The 18,353-nt window shown below is 42.4% G+C and overlaps 1 protein-coding gene across 3 annotated transcripts in view; it reads right to left on the minus strand.

The window, feature by feature from the left end:
- The window catches only part of SLC12A4 (solute carrier family 12 member 4), a 51,007-nt gene extending 43,175 nt beyond the window's left edge, over nt 1-7,832 (minus strand). Inside the window, exon 1 of one of the 3 annotated variants that reach the window (XM_054840088.1) lies at nt 6,804-7,832. In XM_054840088.1, the coding sequence (XP_054696063.1) occupies nt 6,804-7,077 (274 nt within the window). In that variant the 5' untranslated portion in view covers nt 7,078-7,832. Of the gene's footprint in view, nt 1-6,188; nt 6,271-6,803 lie in introns of those variants that run through there. The other 2 variants (XM_054840090.1, XM_054840093.1) reach the window with 2 other exon arrangements.
- Nucleotides 7,833-18,353: the final 10,521 nt, after the last annotated feature.

Below are 18,353 nucleotides of genomic sequence, written 5' to 3' on the forward strand. Positions count from 1 at the left end.
AAACAGACAGTAGACAGCCTACAAAATAACTTCTGGATGGGTGTGCAGGGGATTGCAGAAGAAAGGGCACCTGTACCACATAATAGCACACAAAATGCTATCATATCCAAAATCCAGAGAAGTTTACCCTGCATGCACTATAAAAGCTGTATTTTTCCTGGTCATATTTAAAGAAAGAACATATTAAATGTATGTCAGGTATTTAATTTTGCTAAAAGACTAATATTTTTTGTGTGTGGCATTTCATTAGTTTGCTTAAAAAGATTGTTTGCTTAGCATTCACTACAGCAGCCACTGTGAAAGATGCACAGTTCTCCATGCATGACAAAATTCAAGTATACTGAAAGAAATCATCCAAAGCAGCTCAACTGAAAGAACAAGAACAGTACTACTCATTGCTAAGGGATCACTTGGCATCATTTAAACAGATACCTATTGAGAACTAATAATTACAAGATTTTGCTAAATCAAACAAAAAAAATACTGAAACTTTCTTATCTGTGAGAATAAAAATCAGCTTAATACAATTAAGAGATTCAAAATTTCCAATTCAAAAGGTTACTGAAGACAATGGAAATGTTTCCAAAATGTAATTCTAATAGGCTTTAGACCCTGTCTTAAAATGGTGCATTTTTTTCTCTGTAGTTCAGGTCACAGATCAAAGTATTTAAAAGACAAACCTTGAACCAACAGGCTGAAGACACAAACCCTTTGATCAAATAAATCTTGCTCCCACATATTGGTGAAAATAGCAATTTTTCTGTAATATAAATTAGTCTGCACATTAAATTGTTGCATCATAGTCAAGAAGAGGTATAAATATTCAACTTGGTCTTGGAAGGGGAAACCAACTGCAGCTTTTCTCTTTCTGTGGCGCTGGCTGTCCCCTGTTCTGTTATGTGCACTTAAGAAGAAAGCAGCGATCACTAAGTTTGATCCTCCCCAAGGTGGCTGTTGTTCTTTAACTTCAGTGAACTGGGTTTATTATGTTTGACTACATTTCCTAGTCAATGAGGCTGCAAGGTACCTTAATCGCCATTCCACATCAAACTTTAGAGCAAAAGTAAAATTTAAACTTTACACTGAAGAACACACAAAAATGTATACTTTAACTTTGTTGCAGTGGTGTAAAGAAAAGAAATGTCACTATTTTCTTTAAGGAAGTTAAACACTGAAGAAATTTCCAAGGGGAAATTGAATAAAACACAAATCAATTTTATACATGAGACACATGTACTACAAACACAAGAAACCCAAGAATTTATTTTTAATTTCTTTAGAAAAATGCAGAAATTTAATTAAAAAAATATAGCTTCTGCACGTAAAAAAAATCCCCAAACTTAGCCTCAACTCAAATTTGAAATGGACACTTAAGTCAAAAGGAATGAGCATTTGCAGGCAGAATTAAATGGAAAATCCATGTCTTTTCATGTGCAATTGCTTAGCCTTCTAATACAGGTGTTCTCCAAAACACACAAAGACAAGCAGAGGGTTGTTTGGGGTTTTTTTATCTTCTCTTAGTTTTTTGCAACATACAGAACCACACACACACAGTTATGGGAGTTGCTTTCGAATCGCTTGGGCATATCACAAAGATCCTTCCCAGAGCTTTTTCAGATAACTGAAATACCAGAAAACCCACAAAAAGGTCCATGTTTTTCTATATTTAGCTAAGTCTCCTGGCTGCCAACAGTTGGCACCAAAATCCGTTTGGTACCGGACAGCTGCAGCCTCTCCAGCTCTGTTTTAATCACCCAAGAGGCATGAGAGACATGCTTAGCAAAAGCAACAGTTTATGCAGTAACATGAACTTTTTTCTTTTCCTACACAAGCATTTTTACAGATGAATTAAACCTTACAAAACTGCATGCTGCTAAAAGAAATGTGAAGTATCCACCATGGACTCCACTAAAATGAGCTGCTCTGAGAAATTCCTTTGCTTACAGGCTACAAAGAAAGTATATACCATCTCCTTCACCACCCTCCGTCTTGCCCCCCGCCCCGCAAACATTACAAACAGCTAATCATGTCACAAAGCACTTCTCCACTCTCATTTTTCACATACCCCACTCTTATCTTTCCTTATCTGAAGCAAGAGTCCACTTATCTATGCACCTGTATTGTTGAAAAAAGTATTCTGGAGTTTGGCACTGCTATCAGTGCTCTGCTAATTGCTGATAGCACAAACAAAAAAAAAAATACAGGACTTCACAAGGACAACCTTGCTGCTAAGACCCCTTTCAGGATCTGCATTTCAAACTATAACCGTTGCTGTGTACCCTACGAGTATCCTTTATGGAACAGAAACAAATCTTGACATATTTTGCGCTGACAGGACACCTTTAATATCTCCAAAATATCTCCAACGCAACTAAATCGAAGAAGATGCAGTCTCCGTACCATTTACAAATCAGCAGAAGAGACACTTCACTGACACCAGTGTATTTCTCTCTATTCCCGGGTTACTTTCTTTCCTCCCAAACAATTCAGAGCTTCCGCCTCAACTCCTCCCCAGGCTCACTCCTCCATGACTTCTTTCTGCAGTTTTCTGGCAATATGAAAAATGCTGCAGATGCATGTGCTACAGAGGTTATGCAAAAATATCCTGCTATGACTACTGTAATAGCACCATTTACCCACACTGCTGCTAGCAGAAGTTCTTGAATTTAAAATAACCTAAAATATATTTGGACGCATGTTTCTTTCTGTCACTCCTATTTAGCTGTAGTATCTAATTCATTATATGACTAATTTTATCTTATCTCTGGACTTTGCCAAAACACCTACATACAAGAATTCAGCACTTTGAAAAGGAATTTTTGAATGATTTATGTATCCCCACTGAAAGTATCTTCAGACATATATTATGTGAGCTTTATTTCAAGTCTTGCAAAAGACTTGAAACCTTTACTAGTAAGTTACCACATATTAAAAAAGCAGTGAACCAGGAAGAAGCTTAAAGTAAAACCACACTCCTATCACATCAGAACTTTCTTTATCCGTCATCTTGAAAACAGCTTATTGCAAATGACCAGCATAATCTGTTGCTGCACAAGGGCACTGTGCATACTGATGCAGACTGTAAGCATGACGAGAAGGTCTCAAGTCCAGTTAGAAAACTCCAGGCTGCAAGGAAGCCATGTGATAACTGGAACATAAGCAGAGGCAATCCATTGGCAAAAAACAAGGGTGGCAGCTGACCAAAGCTGGTTAGTGACACCAAGCTGATTAGTGTCTCATTTCCACAAACAAAAGTCACAGGAAGATAAATAACTTCCCACAGGACCCATGACATCGCCACACTTTGGTTAACAGGATACATGATCACTGTGGAGCTGAGATTCCTATTAAAGCAAAGCTTATTTTTTTTAAACACTATTCAGACCCCACTGTCCTCCTTCTTACCCTGTGCACCCAACCTAACATGCTGGCATTATTTCAAAGACTGAAGAGATGCCAAATTCACATTTCTCATCCCTGCCGATCCATAAAGCAGGGCTCACATGTTTATCATAGGATCACAGGGTAATTCTTTGTACTTCTTTTTCTAAATGGAAGATGTCACAATCTATTACAAGCAGTGGCAGTCGGTGGAACCTGCTTAGGAAAAAAAAGGCTGATTTTATTCACAAGCAAGCTCTGGAGCTATCTGGAAAGGCGAAATTATTGCACGCTGACTAATGTCCTCTTACAGAAATGGTTGCAAGAAATTCTGCTGCAGAATGGCTTCACATCTGTAGTGTTTAGACAACACCATACCACTCGATGTCCCAAATAAAGCAAAATTCAGAAAAAACATTCAAAAACAAGGCTATGACAAATAAAGGTTGGAGTGAAAAGGTCAGAGTGAAATAAGAATCTGTCGGAATCATAAGCAACAGCCTAAGAGATTGTGCAAAGAGTGTTGGACAACAAAGCCACCACTTTGCACACTGTTACAGACCAGCTATAAATAGAGTTAATTACCATGATAGACTGCACGCTTGAAGGGCCATATCGTTAATGAGTCACTTTAACCTATCTCTGATCAAACTGAGCAATCCAAAGAAGTCTTTAAGTAAGGTTCTAAATAGCAAGCTGATAAAATAAAATCTTCCCTGGAGAAGATCCACCAGAACAATTGCAATCAATTCCTTGTTCTGACCACGGTGGCACTACTCGATCACACAGAAAGACCGGACAATTGGCATTGTTCAGGCAGCTCTGCATGCATTCATGCAGTGCCAATATGAATCGCATGCACTGTGATAGGGCCACAACCTCAAACTCTGAAACCGTGCACTCAAGTCAAACAAAGTTTACCTTATCTGGAATCAGTGGCATCACCAACGCCAACGAATCCCTCCATGAGCCCTGTAATCAGCTGCCACAGAAGGCTCTGGAGGGTGAATCTCTTCCCTCCAGTCTGCAGGCTCCAGCCAGCACTAAGCAGCTGCGAGATACTGTCTTTAACCAGAGCTTTGATCCCCACCATGACATATGACCAATGCTCCCCCAGTACGAGAGGCTACAGTACTCTGCATAGGATGTAGAAAGAAGCACCAGAAACCAAAGGAATAACACAAGGGAGTTCAGATTCCCCTCTACAGAGTCATAAACCCAAGAAACTTAGGAAGAGACAGAAAAGGCTAGTGGGGAAGAACACACTTGTTAGTACAGGTAGGCAAGACAGCATATCTTTATACGTACACCCTGAGGATATGAAACAACACTTAATTACTGTGAAAGTAAATTAAAAAATAGAAGGCAGTTATAGTTCAAACAGAAACAGAACTAACTACCATATATTAATAGAGATGTTACTAGATATTTATCAGTTTTAAAATAAAGAGACTCAGCTAACTTCCAGCAGCATGGTTCTGTGTCAGAATAGCAGTACTTAAGAGATCACAGCCTGCCAGCTACTGATAGACTGTGACAGGGAGCTGAGTATCTTGAAGTGTGTTGTTTGCACACATCCTACAGGCAGCCTCATATCCAAATGACAGGCAGTTTGAGTTGACCTTCCTTTATCTACCAGGGCAGTAGCTTCCACAAGTCACACTTACCAACCCACAGCCAAAGCTAGCTAGTGGGAAAAGTACTCCACGAGGTCTCCACCTCAAACTGCTGAGATGGGTGAAAAACACCTGTTACTTTCATGCACATGTACTATATGTTAAGTAAGCTGAGAGAAAAACAGGGCTTTTTATAAAGTGAAATCAAGGCCCTGCACAGTCTTTAGGGCTAGAGCCTCAAATTGTCCGTGATAACAGACAAGTTGCAAAAAGCACCTATTTTTCATCATTCTAAAATGCCCACAGCAGAACTGGAAAGAACTGACATAATGAACACCAGGCCTATGTAAGCTGCTTGATATAGAAAATCTAAAATTCATTTGAAAACTATGCAAAGAAAAAAAATAGGTACATATTGCAGATTAAAACACAGATTCACAGAGAACTGAACAAGGTGACAAGGCAGGAACTGGACCTTGATCTCATGACAGTTGAGTATCACTCAGCAAAATAAGCCTTTTCTCTTCCTTGAATACAGGCCTGAGCAGTGCAAGCTCCCTTCAGGGATTATTGTGCATCCAATAACATTTGCATTCAAAAAGTTTGACTGCACAGGCAAGGAAGAACAGGTCAGGTGTTTACCAATTTTTCTTTTGTTGCCTACAGTCACTCATGATTCACAGAGGGCAAGTCAGATTCACCAGCTGAGCCTGTGGGAAGATCCTCTTCCTAAAGGTTACAGAACTAAACATAACCAAGGCAGAAAAAAGAAACATATCCCGCAAAGAGCTAAACCGACCTTTTACCAGAACTACTCTACTCTGCAAATCTAAGTGTTCTTCATTTCCGCACTGGAAACACTCCCTGCACTTAAATTGATTTATACCTAGAAGTCACAGCAAAACACCAAGACAGGCTGAGCACTGCTATTAGCTGCCTGCCTAAAGATGTACTTACCACCACCCAAAATCCCCTCCTACTTACGTGATCCTCTACTGTAATTGGAATAAATTAACCACTAACAAAAAGCAGCTCTGCATAGCAAGAGCAGTTGTGAAAGCCACACAGACACAATACACATGCTGTAGTATTCAAGGGCCCAGTTTGAGGGAGAGAGACCTAGCTGGGCAGGCGCATTTTTTAAGATGACATAAGCAAGAAAAGCAGCCACCTGAGATTCAGCTAATTTACCTGAATTTTCTATCACCCGTTTATTTTGGCAGTGGAACACTGCAAATATCTGTGTATCTCCACGCACTCTTATCACGTCTGGAGACTGCAGTTTGTGGGAGCAACGATAACACCCGTTCCCCTGCGCCGGCCCCGCTCCACCCCGGGCTATCAACAAGTGGCTGCGGAACAGAGGGAATCCCGGGGGGGGGGGGAGAATCCCCGAGAGTGCCCGGCTCGGCCCGTCTGCGCAGCGGGAGGACACCCCGTCCACACGCATCCTGAGGGCCCCCGCCACAGCCACGCGGGCTGCGCTGCCATCGCCCAGCCCGGGCCGCCAGAGCTGGCAGTCGGGGACAACGCTCATCCGCCGGGCCGAGCTCCCCGCGGGCCTCGCCACAGCGGCGCGTCCCGGCCCTGGCAACAGCGGAGCCGCCGCCCGCCCCCCGCAGACCCCGCGGGCGCTCCTCCTCCGGGCGCGGCGCCCCTCGGAGCCGCCGAGAGCCGCTACCGGCACCTTCGCCTTTGTCTGCCGCGGCCAGCGGTAGCGAAGCAAGCGGGAGAAGCTAGGCTCGCCCCGGGATCCCCCGGGAGCCGCCAGCACCACCGCCCCCCACCCCAGCCGTGCCCGCTTACCGTCGGAGCTGACGGTGTCGTAGGAGTCCCCAGCGGTGGGCGCTGCGGCCGGCTCCCGGTAGTCCACCCAGCTGAGCCCCTCTACGCTGTCGTACTCGCCGCGGTGCTTGTCCTCCACCGGCACCACGGTGAAGTGCGGCATGGCTGGCGGGGCGGCGAGGGCTCCCCGCGGCACCGCAGTGAGGCAGGCGGGACGCGGCGCGGAGCCGGCGGCGCATTCCTGCCCCGTGCGGTCACTTCCTCTCAGGAAACCGCGCTCCTCAACTCCACCCATTCCCCTCCGAGCGCCGGGGCGGCGCGGCAGCCGCCGCCCCCGGGCCGACCGACGTGCGGGCGGGCAGACCGGGGCCGCCCCGCAGCGAGGACCGGGGGAGGGGGTCGCTCCGCCGGCCGGGCGCGCTCAGCAGCGGGGACGCGGAGGAGGGGCCGGAGGCGGCGAGGCGGCGCGGGGAAGGGGGAGCCTTCCTCTCGTAGTCATCGTGACAGGAGCCGGGCCCGGGGGCGGCGGGAGCCGCGGCGCGCTGGGAGCGGGGCGGGGAGGGGCGGGCCCCCTCCGCGCCCTCCGCCTGCGGCCCTCCCTTGCCGGCGCTGCCGGGCCGCCTCGGGGAGGAAATTTCCCTCCGCCGTGCCCCAGGCCGCCTCCGGCCCCCTCCCTCCCGCCGCCATTTGCTAGGCAGGAGCGATGCGGAGAGGGCGTTGGCGCGCCGCGCCCAGGCCCGGGGCGCACGGATGCGGGGCGGGGGGCGAGCCCGGTGCTGAGGCCGAGCCCGGTGCTGAGGCCGGTCGGCCCCGACAGGCCGCATTGGACGAAGCGTCCTTTCCCCTGGCGGCTGCCGGCGTGGGGGTGGATCCTGGGTGCTTCCTGCTAGGGGGCCAGGTGGTCGCGAAACTCCAGGAGGAGTGGTGTGGGGCCAGCATCCGCCAAGTGAAACACTGGCGGATAAACCGCAAACCCTGCTAGGCTTTGAAGGAGCAGAGCGCGCCAATTAAAAACTGCCTCAACTCCCAGCAGACTGTTAAACCCTGGCCTTCGGCTGATCAACAACAAACTGATTAAAGGCATACTGTCACCGCGAGAGGGGCTTTGTTTTTATGCAAGTTATCGTTAACTTCAGATGCAGCAGCTGTCCCCACTTCCTGTGTTTGCGGCGGCAGTGAGGTGGTTTCTTTTGTGCTTGGCTCTCTTCTCTGGCTGCACGAAACCCTCAGAAATAACGTGGCAAACGGAGCAAGCCCAAGGGAAACAGGAAACATGGCTGCACAAAAGGCGTGGGGGGAGTGTAGGGTAAAATACTACACTGGGGAAATTTGAATGCTGGCTGGAGCCGAGGGTATTTCTGGCTATATGCAAAGCAGACAGTTGCTAAGGCAGCAGACTGCCAGGGCAGATGAACTGTGGCCCCACTGCTCAGGCAGGAGCCTGGGAGCCCGGGTTGCACCATTGTTTTGTCCCACTAATGGAGGTAGTGGGGTGGGTCACCCCCTTGCAGCGCCTCAGTGGCAGCAGGGTCCATAAAGCCTGGGGCATGCCTGCCTCTCAACCTCTTGTCCCCAAGGGAGCAAAATTCAATTTTCCCTTCACATTTGAGAAAGGCAGTGTCAGCAATGGGTACCTTGGCCTTCATTTCGTATACAGTAGCCTTCACATGGAGTTTAAACATGAATTAATAGTTGATAATGCTATTTATTGTCTGTGTTTGAAAGCTAGCCTTGAAAGTAAAAGGAACCCCTTTCAACGTGTTCTGTAATCGTTGGAAAAAAAGCCGTAGAGAACAATTCGTACATTTTACTGTGGAATATCAACTCAAACTAGTTCTGTAGATTTTTAACTAAAACACTCCTTAATCAAGAAATCTGTGTACAGCGATCAGTCAATCTAGTACTGATGCAAGCTTTGCTTTCAGACTGCATAGGAGCCTATGGGAGGATATAAAGCTTTGCACAGAGGAAGAGGGTAAGACTAGACATTTCCTGTGCTCCCAAGAACCTTATCCCTAGCTTTCTGAATTTGTCCGGCCTTTTTGACAAAGCAACCCCCAGGTCACTGGGAGAAAGAAAAATGTGTAACGAGCAGAAAAGAGACAAACAAGAAGGAGAATGCTTTGTTCATGAGAACTGAGTAATGTCTACTTTTAATTAGTTGGGTTTTGAAATAAACAAGAAGGATCCATGCTGTGGAGTGACTGCTGCCAAGGGGGCACAGGTCTCTCAGTTCACTTAACACAAGCTTGCTGGTAGACCACCTCTGGGGAAAGCCAGAGCAATTACACCTCTTAGTATTGATCAGACAGGTGGAAAGACTTCTAAGACTCCTGTGCTTTCATATAACCTACATTTTACTTTTGTCTCTTTGCTCCGTTAAGGAAAACAACAATAGCCACGTGTATCTCTAACAGCCTCATCCGTTTTGGAGGAGATTAAAAACATACAGATTTTCCTCTATTCAAAACTCATGGTATCTTGAAGACCTAGGGTGAGATTTATTTTTTTTTCCCCCAGTAACCCTAAAATGAGTGCATTTGTACATACAATCCCACTGAGGTCTTTAAAGTTTTACCAGCAATTTCTGTGGGCAAGTTAGGCTAATTTTGATAATCTAGAAAGCATTTCTGTTAGTTTTAGAAGCATTAATTCTGACAGACTGGAAACATCCTGGTGCACCACTCAGTCCACTGTCTTATCTCCATCAATATTTTTTCCCCCAAGAGGAAAGTGGAACAATTGGCCAAAAAGTAGCATTTTCTGTTTAACCCTCTTTAGTTGAATTATGTTTCATTAGTGCTCATAATAAGTATGACTTAAGCTACAGTCCACCAAGAAAATGGGAAAATTAAGTATTAATTGATAGGGGGCAAAAAAATTTATATAGAAAAAGGGCAAAATGATAACTCACCATTAAGCAAGGTAGTTCATGCTTAGTCTTCTGCTGCCTTCTTTCCTGTTTTCCACTTTATAAAGCTTTTGAGTGAAAGTGTCTGGTCTAAGTAAGCTGTCCTAGGAAAAGGAGACAGGGATTATAAGAAAGAAGTCTCAAGAGTTAATATTTTTGGAGTCATGCTTATTCAGGAAGAAGTTATTAAACTGGGCACCTCCTCATCTTGCTTCTGAAAGCAGGTCTGGCAAGGAGCTGTCTTTCTTTAGGCACCAAAAAATGCATCTATGCCACCACAAAATGTTTTAGTATCGTGAAATCAATGGCACTGAAATTGTATGCCATGAGGGGAAAAAAAAATAAAACCAAGCTCATGCACATATACTAGCAACTCCCCTCTCTGGGATGGAAACTATATCCACATGTCTTAGGAGAGAATTTAGCCCTAGGAAACTATTCAAGTTTATTGAAGCAAAAATATTTCTTTTGTCTAAAGACAATGGCTTTTTACTGACTTGTAGAAAGCCCATATTTAAAGATAAGAAGTTATCTACCCATATCAACTTTGTTGTTCAGCATCTGGTTTGCAAGACAACTGAAATGTCAACCTGGGTGATTGACTTTTTTTTTGCCCCCTGATTATGAATACTAATTGTTAATTCTGAATGGTATGAGTGGCCATCATAAGTTAAAAGTTGCCTGATATGAATATGAGGCTGGAATGAAACCAGATGATCTACAATACAACAGCATTTACCTAAGAACATTGCTATGTCATTATTTAATGGGGATGAAAATTACCTGTTTTCTACAAAACTAAATGGAATTTGGGATTATGGTTTTCATATGGGTACAGACTAGTCAGTGAAAACAAAAGAACAGAGTAATATTCATTTCCTTTTTTTTTTCTCCTTTCTATGCACCCCACCCCCAACAGAGAAAAACTGCACTTCTCAGAAAAAGCCTGGTGGTTTCACTGCAAAAAACATTGAGATCAGCATAGCAGAATCAAAGCTTATTAGATGAGAAAATGCCTGAGTTTTCAGAACTCTAGTGTACATTAACAGCATCAGGGAAATCAGCAGCCTAAAGATCAGCAAGTTTGTGATATCTCTGATACACCATCAGGAACTGCTTTTCAAATTGTTTATTTATTACCTACAAATCATATAAGCAAAGACACAGTCCAGTTCTTATTTAGTAAGCCACTGGGTATTTGTGAACTACCTTAAGCAGGTATAAGCTTCCAGCTGGAAGGTCAATACGCTTCCACAGTAAATAACTATGCCATTCAACTCTATGAGAAACTCTGAGTCTTCTGGAAGGGTAGTTTGGTAAACTGCTGAAATGCCTGATATAAATCCTCAGGGCAGGCAAGCAAGGTCAAGATTGCCTTGAACACCTCTTATTACAGGTGACACCACTCAAGCATTAAAAAAAAAAAGCAGCTTGGCTTTTCCAGCCCAGCATGAGATAGCAACTGCCGACCATACTGACTGTTACAGAAAGACTTGACTTATGCGTGCAGGGTGTTTTTCATCCCTTCTCTGACAGAGAACAATTCACAGGTTCTCGTGTGGTGCTCATACAGTCATTCCAGGAAAAAGTGAACATAGAATTAATATCAGCATTAGTGGTCACTTTTAAGGATATAGGAGAGGGAACAGCCTGCCTCAGCCCTCACAAAGGTATGTAGTACACACATTGGAAGGCCCTTGTAAATGAGCTCTGGAGTACTGTTAGCTTATGGACGTGCAATATATGATGTTCACCTCAATCAGACAACAAAATGTAACATCATTTCAACTCCTCAATGAAAGTGATTTGCCATTTGTTTAAGCATAGGAAGACCCAGCATCTGAAACTGTGTTGGAGGACAGCTTTACTTATCTTCCCTTCTTCCTGAATTTCATGGGGAGATGCCTGATTTTAAATAAACTAGTTTCTTTTTTCTATCTAGGATACTCAAGGCCAAGCAAAAAGTAGTATCCTTAGAAATAAATATGTCATAAAATTACAATTCAAAATTTTTTTAATTCATCTGTAAAATTATGTTGCCCCTAACGTTATTTGGAATGCTTTATAACAACATGATACCTCAAAAAGCTTTGTAGAAAGTTTAAATTAACTTTCTGTAAATGAAGCTTTGAAGTGCCTCATTGGTGGAGCAATAACCTGTCCAGTTATTGCTGTCCTTGCTGACTGTAATGTTTATGTTCCCAGGCAGACTATGTGGCCTGCTTAGAGGTTTATGCACAGGATGCACTGTCCAAGAAGCCTGAGAGATAACATCCATAACTGTGTTTATCCAAAATACATGAAACTTATTGAGTGGAATACCTGCGTTATGATGGTTTAGATAATAATCATATTGCATCTGTTAATACAGATGTTAATACTCTCCTCTTTGTCAATGGGACAATCTATGAACTTATGCTTTGAAACCATGGGAAATTTCTAAACCATATGACATGAAAAGTATTCCTGAGATATCCTGGATCATCAAATTAGTAGCAGGGTAGTGGCCTAGAAAAAAAATATATTCCAGTTAGAACAGAAATAGGGTTGTTGGTTAGAGGAAAGGTTTGCAGATTTATAGACAGCATAGCTCTAACCTAGTACAAAATCTCTGGGAAACTGAAACCCTGCTCAGTTATCTCCCATACAGTTAGGCACAAAGCCCTGATACCTGGAAGAATTAAATACATGCAAGAATTAAATACTTGCAATTTTTAAAGCTAACGTTTTTAAAAAGCATAAATACATATATTTAAAAGTCTGTAAAGAGGAATGCTGGGATATGCACAGCAGTGGATCCATAACTATTACTGTTTTGAAAGATTATTTTTTTTCCCACTAGAGTGGAACCTGGCTAATAAGTAGCCCAGAGTTGACCATCAGAAAAAATAACAAAACAAAAATTACCACTGACAAAGTACAGCTTCCCTGGACATGAGACTTGGCAGAAATTCTGCAAGTTCGTGGCCAGCATTTCATCACAGTGAACTTCCATTTTCAGCACATTCCTGCTTCTGCATATCCGAGGATCACACCAGCCTTGTGGACAAAGGAGGCCAGAAGCTGGCAACGTGGCTGCAGAAGTTTCTCACTAACAAAGATCAGGATCTATTTCATCCATGACAAAAATAAGCAGTCACTGAAGAAAGAGGTCCTTTGGGGAGGACCACAACATGTGCATCCATATGTTAAGAACTGGGGACGGAGTAGTAAGAGCTTATGGGATGTGCAGTGTGCAGTCCTCCATATGCCATTGCCAGGAGAAAAACAAGGCAAGGAAAGGTCCCGTTATACTTACACAGGAGCTCATATGCTAACTGCAACTGAAAATGCTGCTGCTGTTCTCCTAGAAAAGATGTCACAGCTTAGACATTAAAAGACCACAAGAGGACACTATGGTGCCACTTATCTTCAAAATGTATTTACTTCAAGGAACTTCTGCCTCACTTGTAAAACTACTCATAACTGTATTTGATATGTGGAATAGCCATTTCTACACAGATATTCTAACCTCATCTTCAGAGACTGAAAAGTTACTAAGTCTTTGAGATTATTTTTTTCCCCCCACTGAATCAGATTCTGTAACTTCAAATAAGAACTGGATCAAACTTTTCTCCACTAAACTTATTAAACATTGCAGTAATTTTCCAGGTAGGATTAAGATGCTGGAAAAATACTACTCAGTGGATTGTTGTGGCTTTTTCTTTTTTCCTTTTTTTTTAAGGATCAATTTTCAGTTCAGTTACATTTTTAGCATGGGTAGATTTGTCATGGTTTATGTAATTTTTAATAAAGGGCTCAGAGAGGAAACTGAGCAGAGGCATAGGCAAGATTCATCAGATGTTGAGTTTAACTACAGGAGGACACTCAGGAAAGTTAATCCAAATGGACTTTTCAAAGTTGTATTAAACGTTTTTGGGGTTTTTTTTTTTCCCCAAATATTTGTATTCCAGACTAAAGGGACCTTCTATTGGTTTGTCTGACAAAAGCTGTATTAGCTTCAGTTTTAATCTTAGCTATTTTAATCTTTATTTTGTTTCTCAGCAACAACCCACAGGGGAACTTGAATTCTTGCTTCCTGGGCTCTGTGCTTTTCTTTCATTGCAGAACTGGTGAAAGAAATGCTTTATGAAAACAGTGAGACCAGGTGCTGAAAAGGGACTTCAGAGAAAAATACTTACCCATTATACAGGGAAAAGAATCATCCTAGTGAAGTTTACAAAACAATTTGGGGAGAAGCAATAGAAATGGAGCAAAATTAAGTTCCCTCTCATTGAGTTCTGATCATTAAGGCTAGAGCCTTGATGAGAAGCAGCAGCATTTCTGTGATGCAAGCTAAATGCTGGACTTTGTTTACTTAGCTTTTTTTTTCTTTTTTCCCCTATTTGTTTATTTGTTGACTCCAGACAGAAGCAGCTGAACCAAGTCTAGTATCACTCTGAGGTCACAGCTTTAAGGAAGAGCAGTTGTTGGTTTTGCTTTGCAAAAAAAAAAAAAAAAAAACAAAACACCTTAACACGTTGTAATAATTTCTCAAACAGTACAGACATTGGGGAAAGAATTGCCACCTTTGCAATTTGAGTGCCAGGAAGTGAAACAGGCTACAAACAGCTCATCTAGTAGTACTGGACCAAGTGACTGAGAGGTTCTAGCTCAATCACCGAAGATCCTGGACATCTGTGAAATACGGAAATGGGACAAAGATGCTTCCCATTGCCACAAATTATTTTTTCTCTGACAGAAATTAAATAATTAACTTATAAATAAATATGAAGGTTAGTAAAAGCTTTTCCATTTCTCTGGTTTCAAAAGATTTAAAAAAAGGAAAATTATAGGAGCACCTAACACCCAGCACCATCTCAAGTTGTTCTATGTAGATGTAAGGTTTGTAGGTAAGATATCAAGAAAAAAATCACAACTAGATTAAAAAAAAAGAAAATAGTTATTGAAACACTGAATCAAGCCTTCCAAAACACTCCAAGAAGGGTTATCCAGCATCACAGTCTGTCCTGAAAACAGTTCAGCAGATCCACTAACATACTGCTCTGGGTCTGCGAATTAAATCCAACAAATCTTAAGAGCAAATGAAAGCCACTGTTAGTGGGAAGAATCTTCTGGTTATTTAATTTTTTGTAGTTTAGACATGTTACATTTTCAGAATTTGAAGCAATTTGATCATTTCCCCATGTATAAATTCAGAGAAGAGAGAACAGAGAAGCTACTGCTTACAATAGCAAATGGAAGAAATCCAAGTTGCTTCAGTCTTGCTCTGCTTTTCCGCTCCTCCCCTCTACTAACACCGAACATGATTAACCCAACCACTGACATGATCAGCAGGAAACCCATCGCTTGAGGGAGGAGAACAGTTTTTAGCTAGATCAGCTCCCTGAACCAGCTCACCACATAGTTGCACAAGCACCACTGCTGTCACAAGAGACAGGGGAGACAAGATGCAGCGAAGAAACAGGGTAGGACTGCGGGAGCCGAAGTTGACAATGGCATAAACTGCTGTGGCACTGCATCTTACTCCAGAAGGTGACGGAGATGCAACAATACCCAGCTTTTCAAAGTTGATTCTGTGGTGCAGATGACCACTGAACCTTATGTTTAAGATCAAACAGAAGTTAATAAACTTATATAGGTGGTTAGACTTAATACATGATGTTTACTGACCTTGAAACATAGATATATGCTGGCATATTGCTTGAGCAGCTCGATGATATGCAAGAAGGAATGCAGATGTTAAGCACCGGCACAGTTCAGTAGTCCATATCCAATGTAAAACATACAAAAGCCCTTCCATGGCCCAAAAAAGTCACCTACTAAGTAGAAGTCAGATACATGAACTGAACTACTGAGATTTTACATAACAGATCAGCTGTATACGTTAGACCAGCAATGGACTTTTTAGGCTTGATTTCTAGCATCACCACTTACCCAGATGACACAACTGAGAATTGAAATTGTTTATTTCTGTGGATGCTACAGCCCATTAGTCTGGTAATGGATAGTACTGGGGGAAGGGCACTGGCATGAACCTTTTAGAATCAAATCAATAGTCTGCATCAACATTATGTCTGTGGGTTTTGGCTGTTTATATCACACATGTGAAAGCATAAGCTTTGGATTGTTAAAGATGCCTTAAAGTTTGGGTCTTATTTAGAAAATCAACCTAAAGTACTTCATAGTACATTGATTTTGAGATTTACAGAAACAGTAATAATTATTTTCAGAATTCACGTTAGCACAACTCATTATTTAGAAGAGGTAAATAATGACTTGCATTCTTCCACTTGGCAGCCAACAAAGCTTATTACAAAGCTGGTATCTCAATTATATCTTCACTTCACTGATACCACTGCCATAATAGAATCTGTCAGTTGAGGTAGCATGCATTTCAAATTACCAATGCAAATTGCTCTTATTAATTGGTGCAGGGCAAAGGCATTCAACTTCAGGATGAATCATCCTCTCCATTGGGAGGCAGAAATCAGAGTGCAATCATTTTATGCCTGAGCTGTTAGAAATGCAGTATTGTGATGACTACTACTACAAGCTGCTGTCAGTAGGACTGGAGACGTTAGCAGTCAGACTGAAGGGTCACTATAGTTTTTCTGACAGCAGTCACAGCCCCATCTTACATGATTTTACTTTTGAAATTGAATTCTAATGAAATGCCTTTTTACCATGTTTCAAGCTGTGTGATTATGATCATTTAAGAAAAATTAACTGCATCTATTAGATAAGCTAGATACCATGCGCATAATCATTGCATGATGCACAAGATTCCATTTCTTGTTTGACAACTTTGCACTCTGATGTCAGTTTCACACAAGCAGCTTATTTGAAGAGTTCTGAATTAACATTGTAACTAGTAATGGAAAAAGGAACTTCTAGATCATCAGACATCTGTGATAAATGCTGTGAAGTAGAGGTTATCCTAACCTTGGTGCAGGCAACCTGTCTAGTTCCCCATAAGCCTTGTTCTCAATGATTTGACTAGCTTGACCAAGTGATTTGCTGCAGGTAACACTGTCATCATGGACTCACTGCAATGACTGAGTCATCCAGGTTCCCTTACCGCAGGCACTTGCTTGGACTTCTCTACAGCCTAGGTGCTGAGTGAAGATGAGGCTGACTGCCTGTTGGGGATTAAAATAGTTTACTTAAAGAATATTAGAATTAATTGTGTGATTGCTTAAAATTAGGTTGAATTTAAACTTGAGTGGCTTTGCTTGACATAAGTGACTGAAGTGCAGAAGCCTTAGGTCGCAAACTGTAACTAAACATTAGTTGAACTTTTGCTTGGTCGAGGGGGAGAAGTACAGGGAGTCATGCACAGTGAGATAAACTGGACCAAGCCTATAATTCAAGGGAAAGACCTTCAAGGAGGGAGAGAAACCATTTTATCTCATGTCAACAGAAGACAGACAAGACCCAGGTGTAGATAAGACAGAAGGATGGTGAAGCTGCCCAAGTAGATAAAATTTGAAAGATGTTACTCAAATCATCATAGCGGAAAAGTAGCTATTAAACAAATTGATTGGACAAAACGTCCGTGCATGTCACGTGGACAGCATGTGAACACCCTGTGTAGCAGATTGTGAGGCCTTAAAGGGCATGGGAGAATAACCGAGGGGGTCCCTCTGTGGAAGCACACAGTTCAAGCTGAAATAAACTGACTTTGTGGCAGAACCGAGGGTCCGAACTCTAGAGTCAGAGGCTAAGACTGGATCCAGCCACACCCAGAACCCTCTCAGAGAAGGAGTTCAGAAAGCAATGGGGTCCAGTCTGAACCTCATGACTTGGTGGGAGAGTCTTAGATTCTTCTATAACACTGCCTGTGTCCAGGACGCTCTAGGGTTAAACCTACCTGACTTTCTCCTGCCTGCCATGGGAGGCTACCTTCCCTGTGAAGAGCAGACCCAGAGCCCTCAGAATACCCTGGCCTTCTTTCTGCAGCAGAGTTGCACGCTTCTTTCAGGGTTTCCTGGAATTCTGAACATTTACATTGTTTTGGAGATGACACCAGTATCTATACACAATTTTAAACTATTTTATTTAAATTTCATGTATATATTTTGCCACAAGGTTACAAATTAATAATTGCACAAAGCAGCCAAACAAATAAGTGCAATACACTATAGATGAAACAAGGAAATAAACTACAAATATCTATAGTATGGTGGAAACAGTCATATAAAAGTATTATCCATATCTTTAAGAAAAGGAATATATTTTTAATCCATGCTCTAGTATGAAAGAAAAGTAGAAATTAGCTGGCAGGAAAGTGGCAACACAGTAGAAAGAAAAAGGCTGGAAGGAATAAGGAAGGATCTTACATTTCAAACGTGTAATGAAGTTACTATTACAGTACTGATTCTGTGAAAAGAGACCACAGATGGCAGTTTTCCAATGGCTTATGAAGCTATTAGCAGAAGTACTGATGGGAAGTAAATATTTGCCCAACTGAATTCATCATTTTACCAGTAAACCAAGTTGTGATGCCAGCCAAGCAGTATCAGGAATGCAAGACTTCTGAGTCAGTGCAGTAATTCCCCATTGTAGATGCATAACCAGGATCAGTATTTATTGAGAAACTACTCTTAAAAACTTGGCTTGCATGCAACTGGATCATTCAACATGATTCGTAAAGAATT

This window comes from Grus americana, chromosome 13 (assembly GCF_028858705.1).
Source record: "Grus americana isolate bGruAme1 chromosome 13, bGruAme1.mat, whole genome shotgun sequence".
NCBI classification, from domain to species: Eukaryota; Metazoa; Chordata; class Aves; order Gruiformes; family Gruidae; genus Grus; species Grus americana.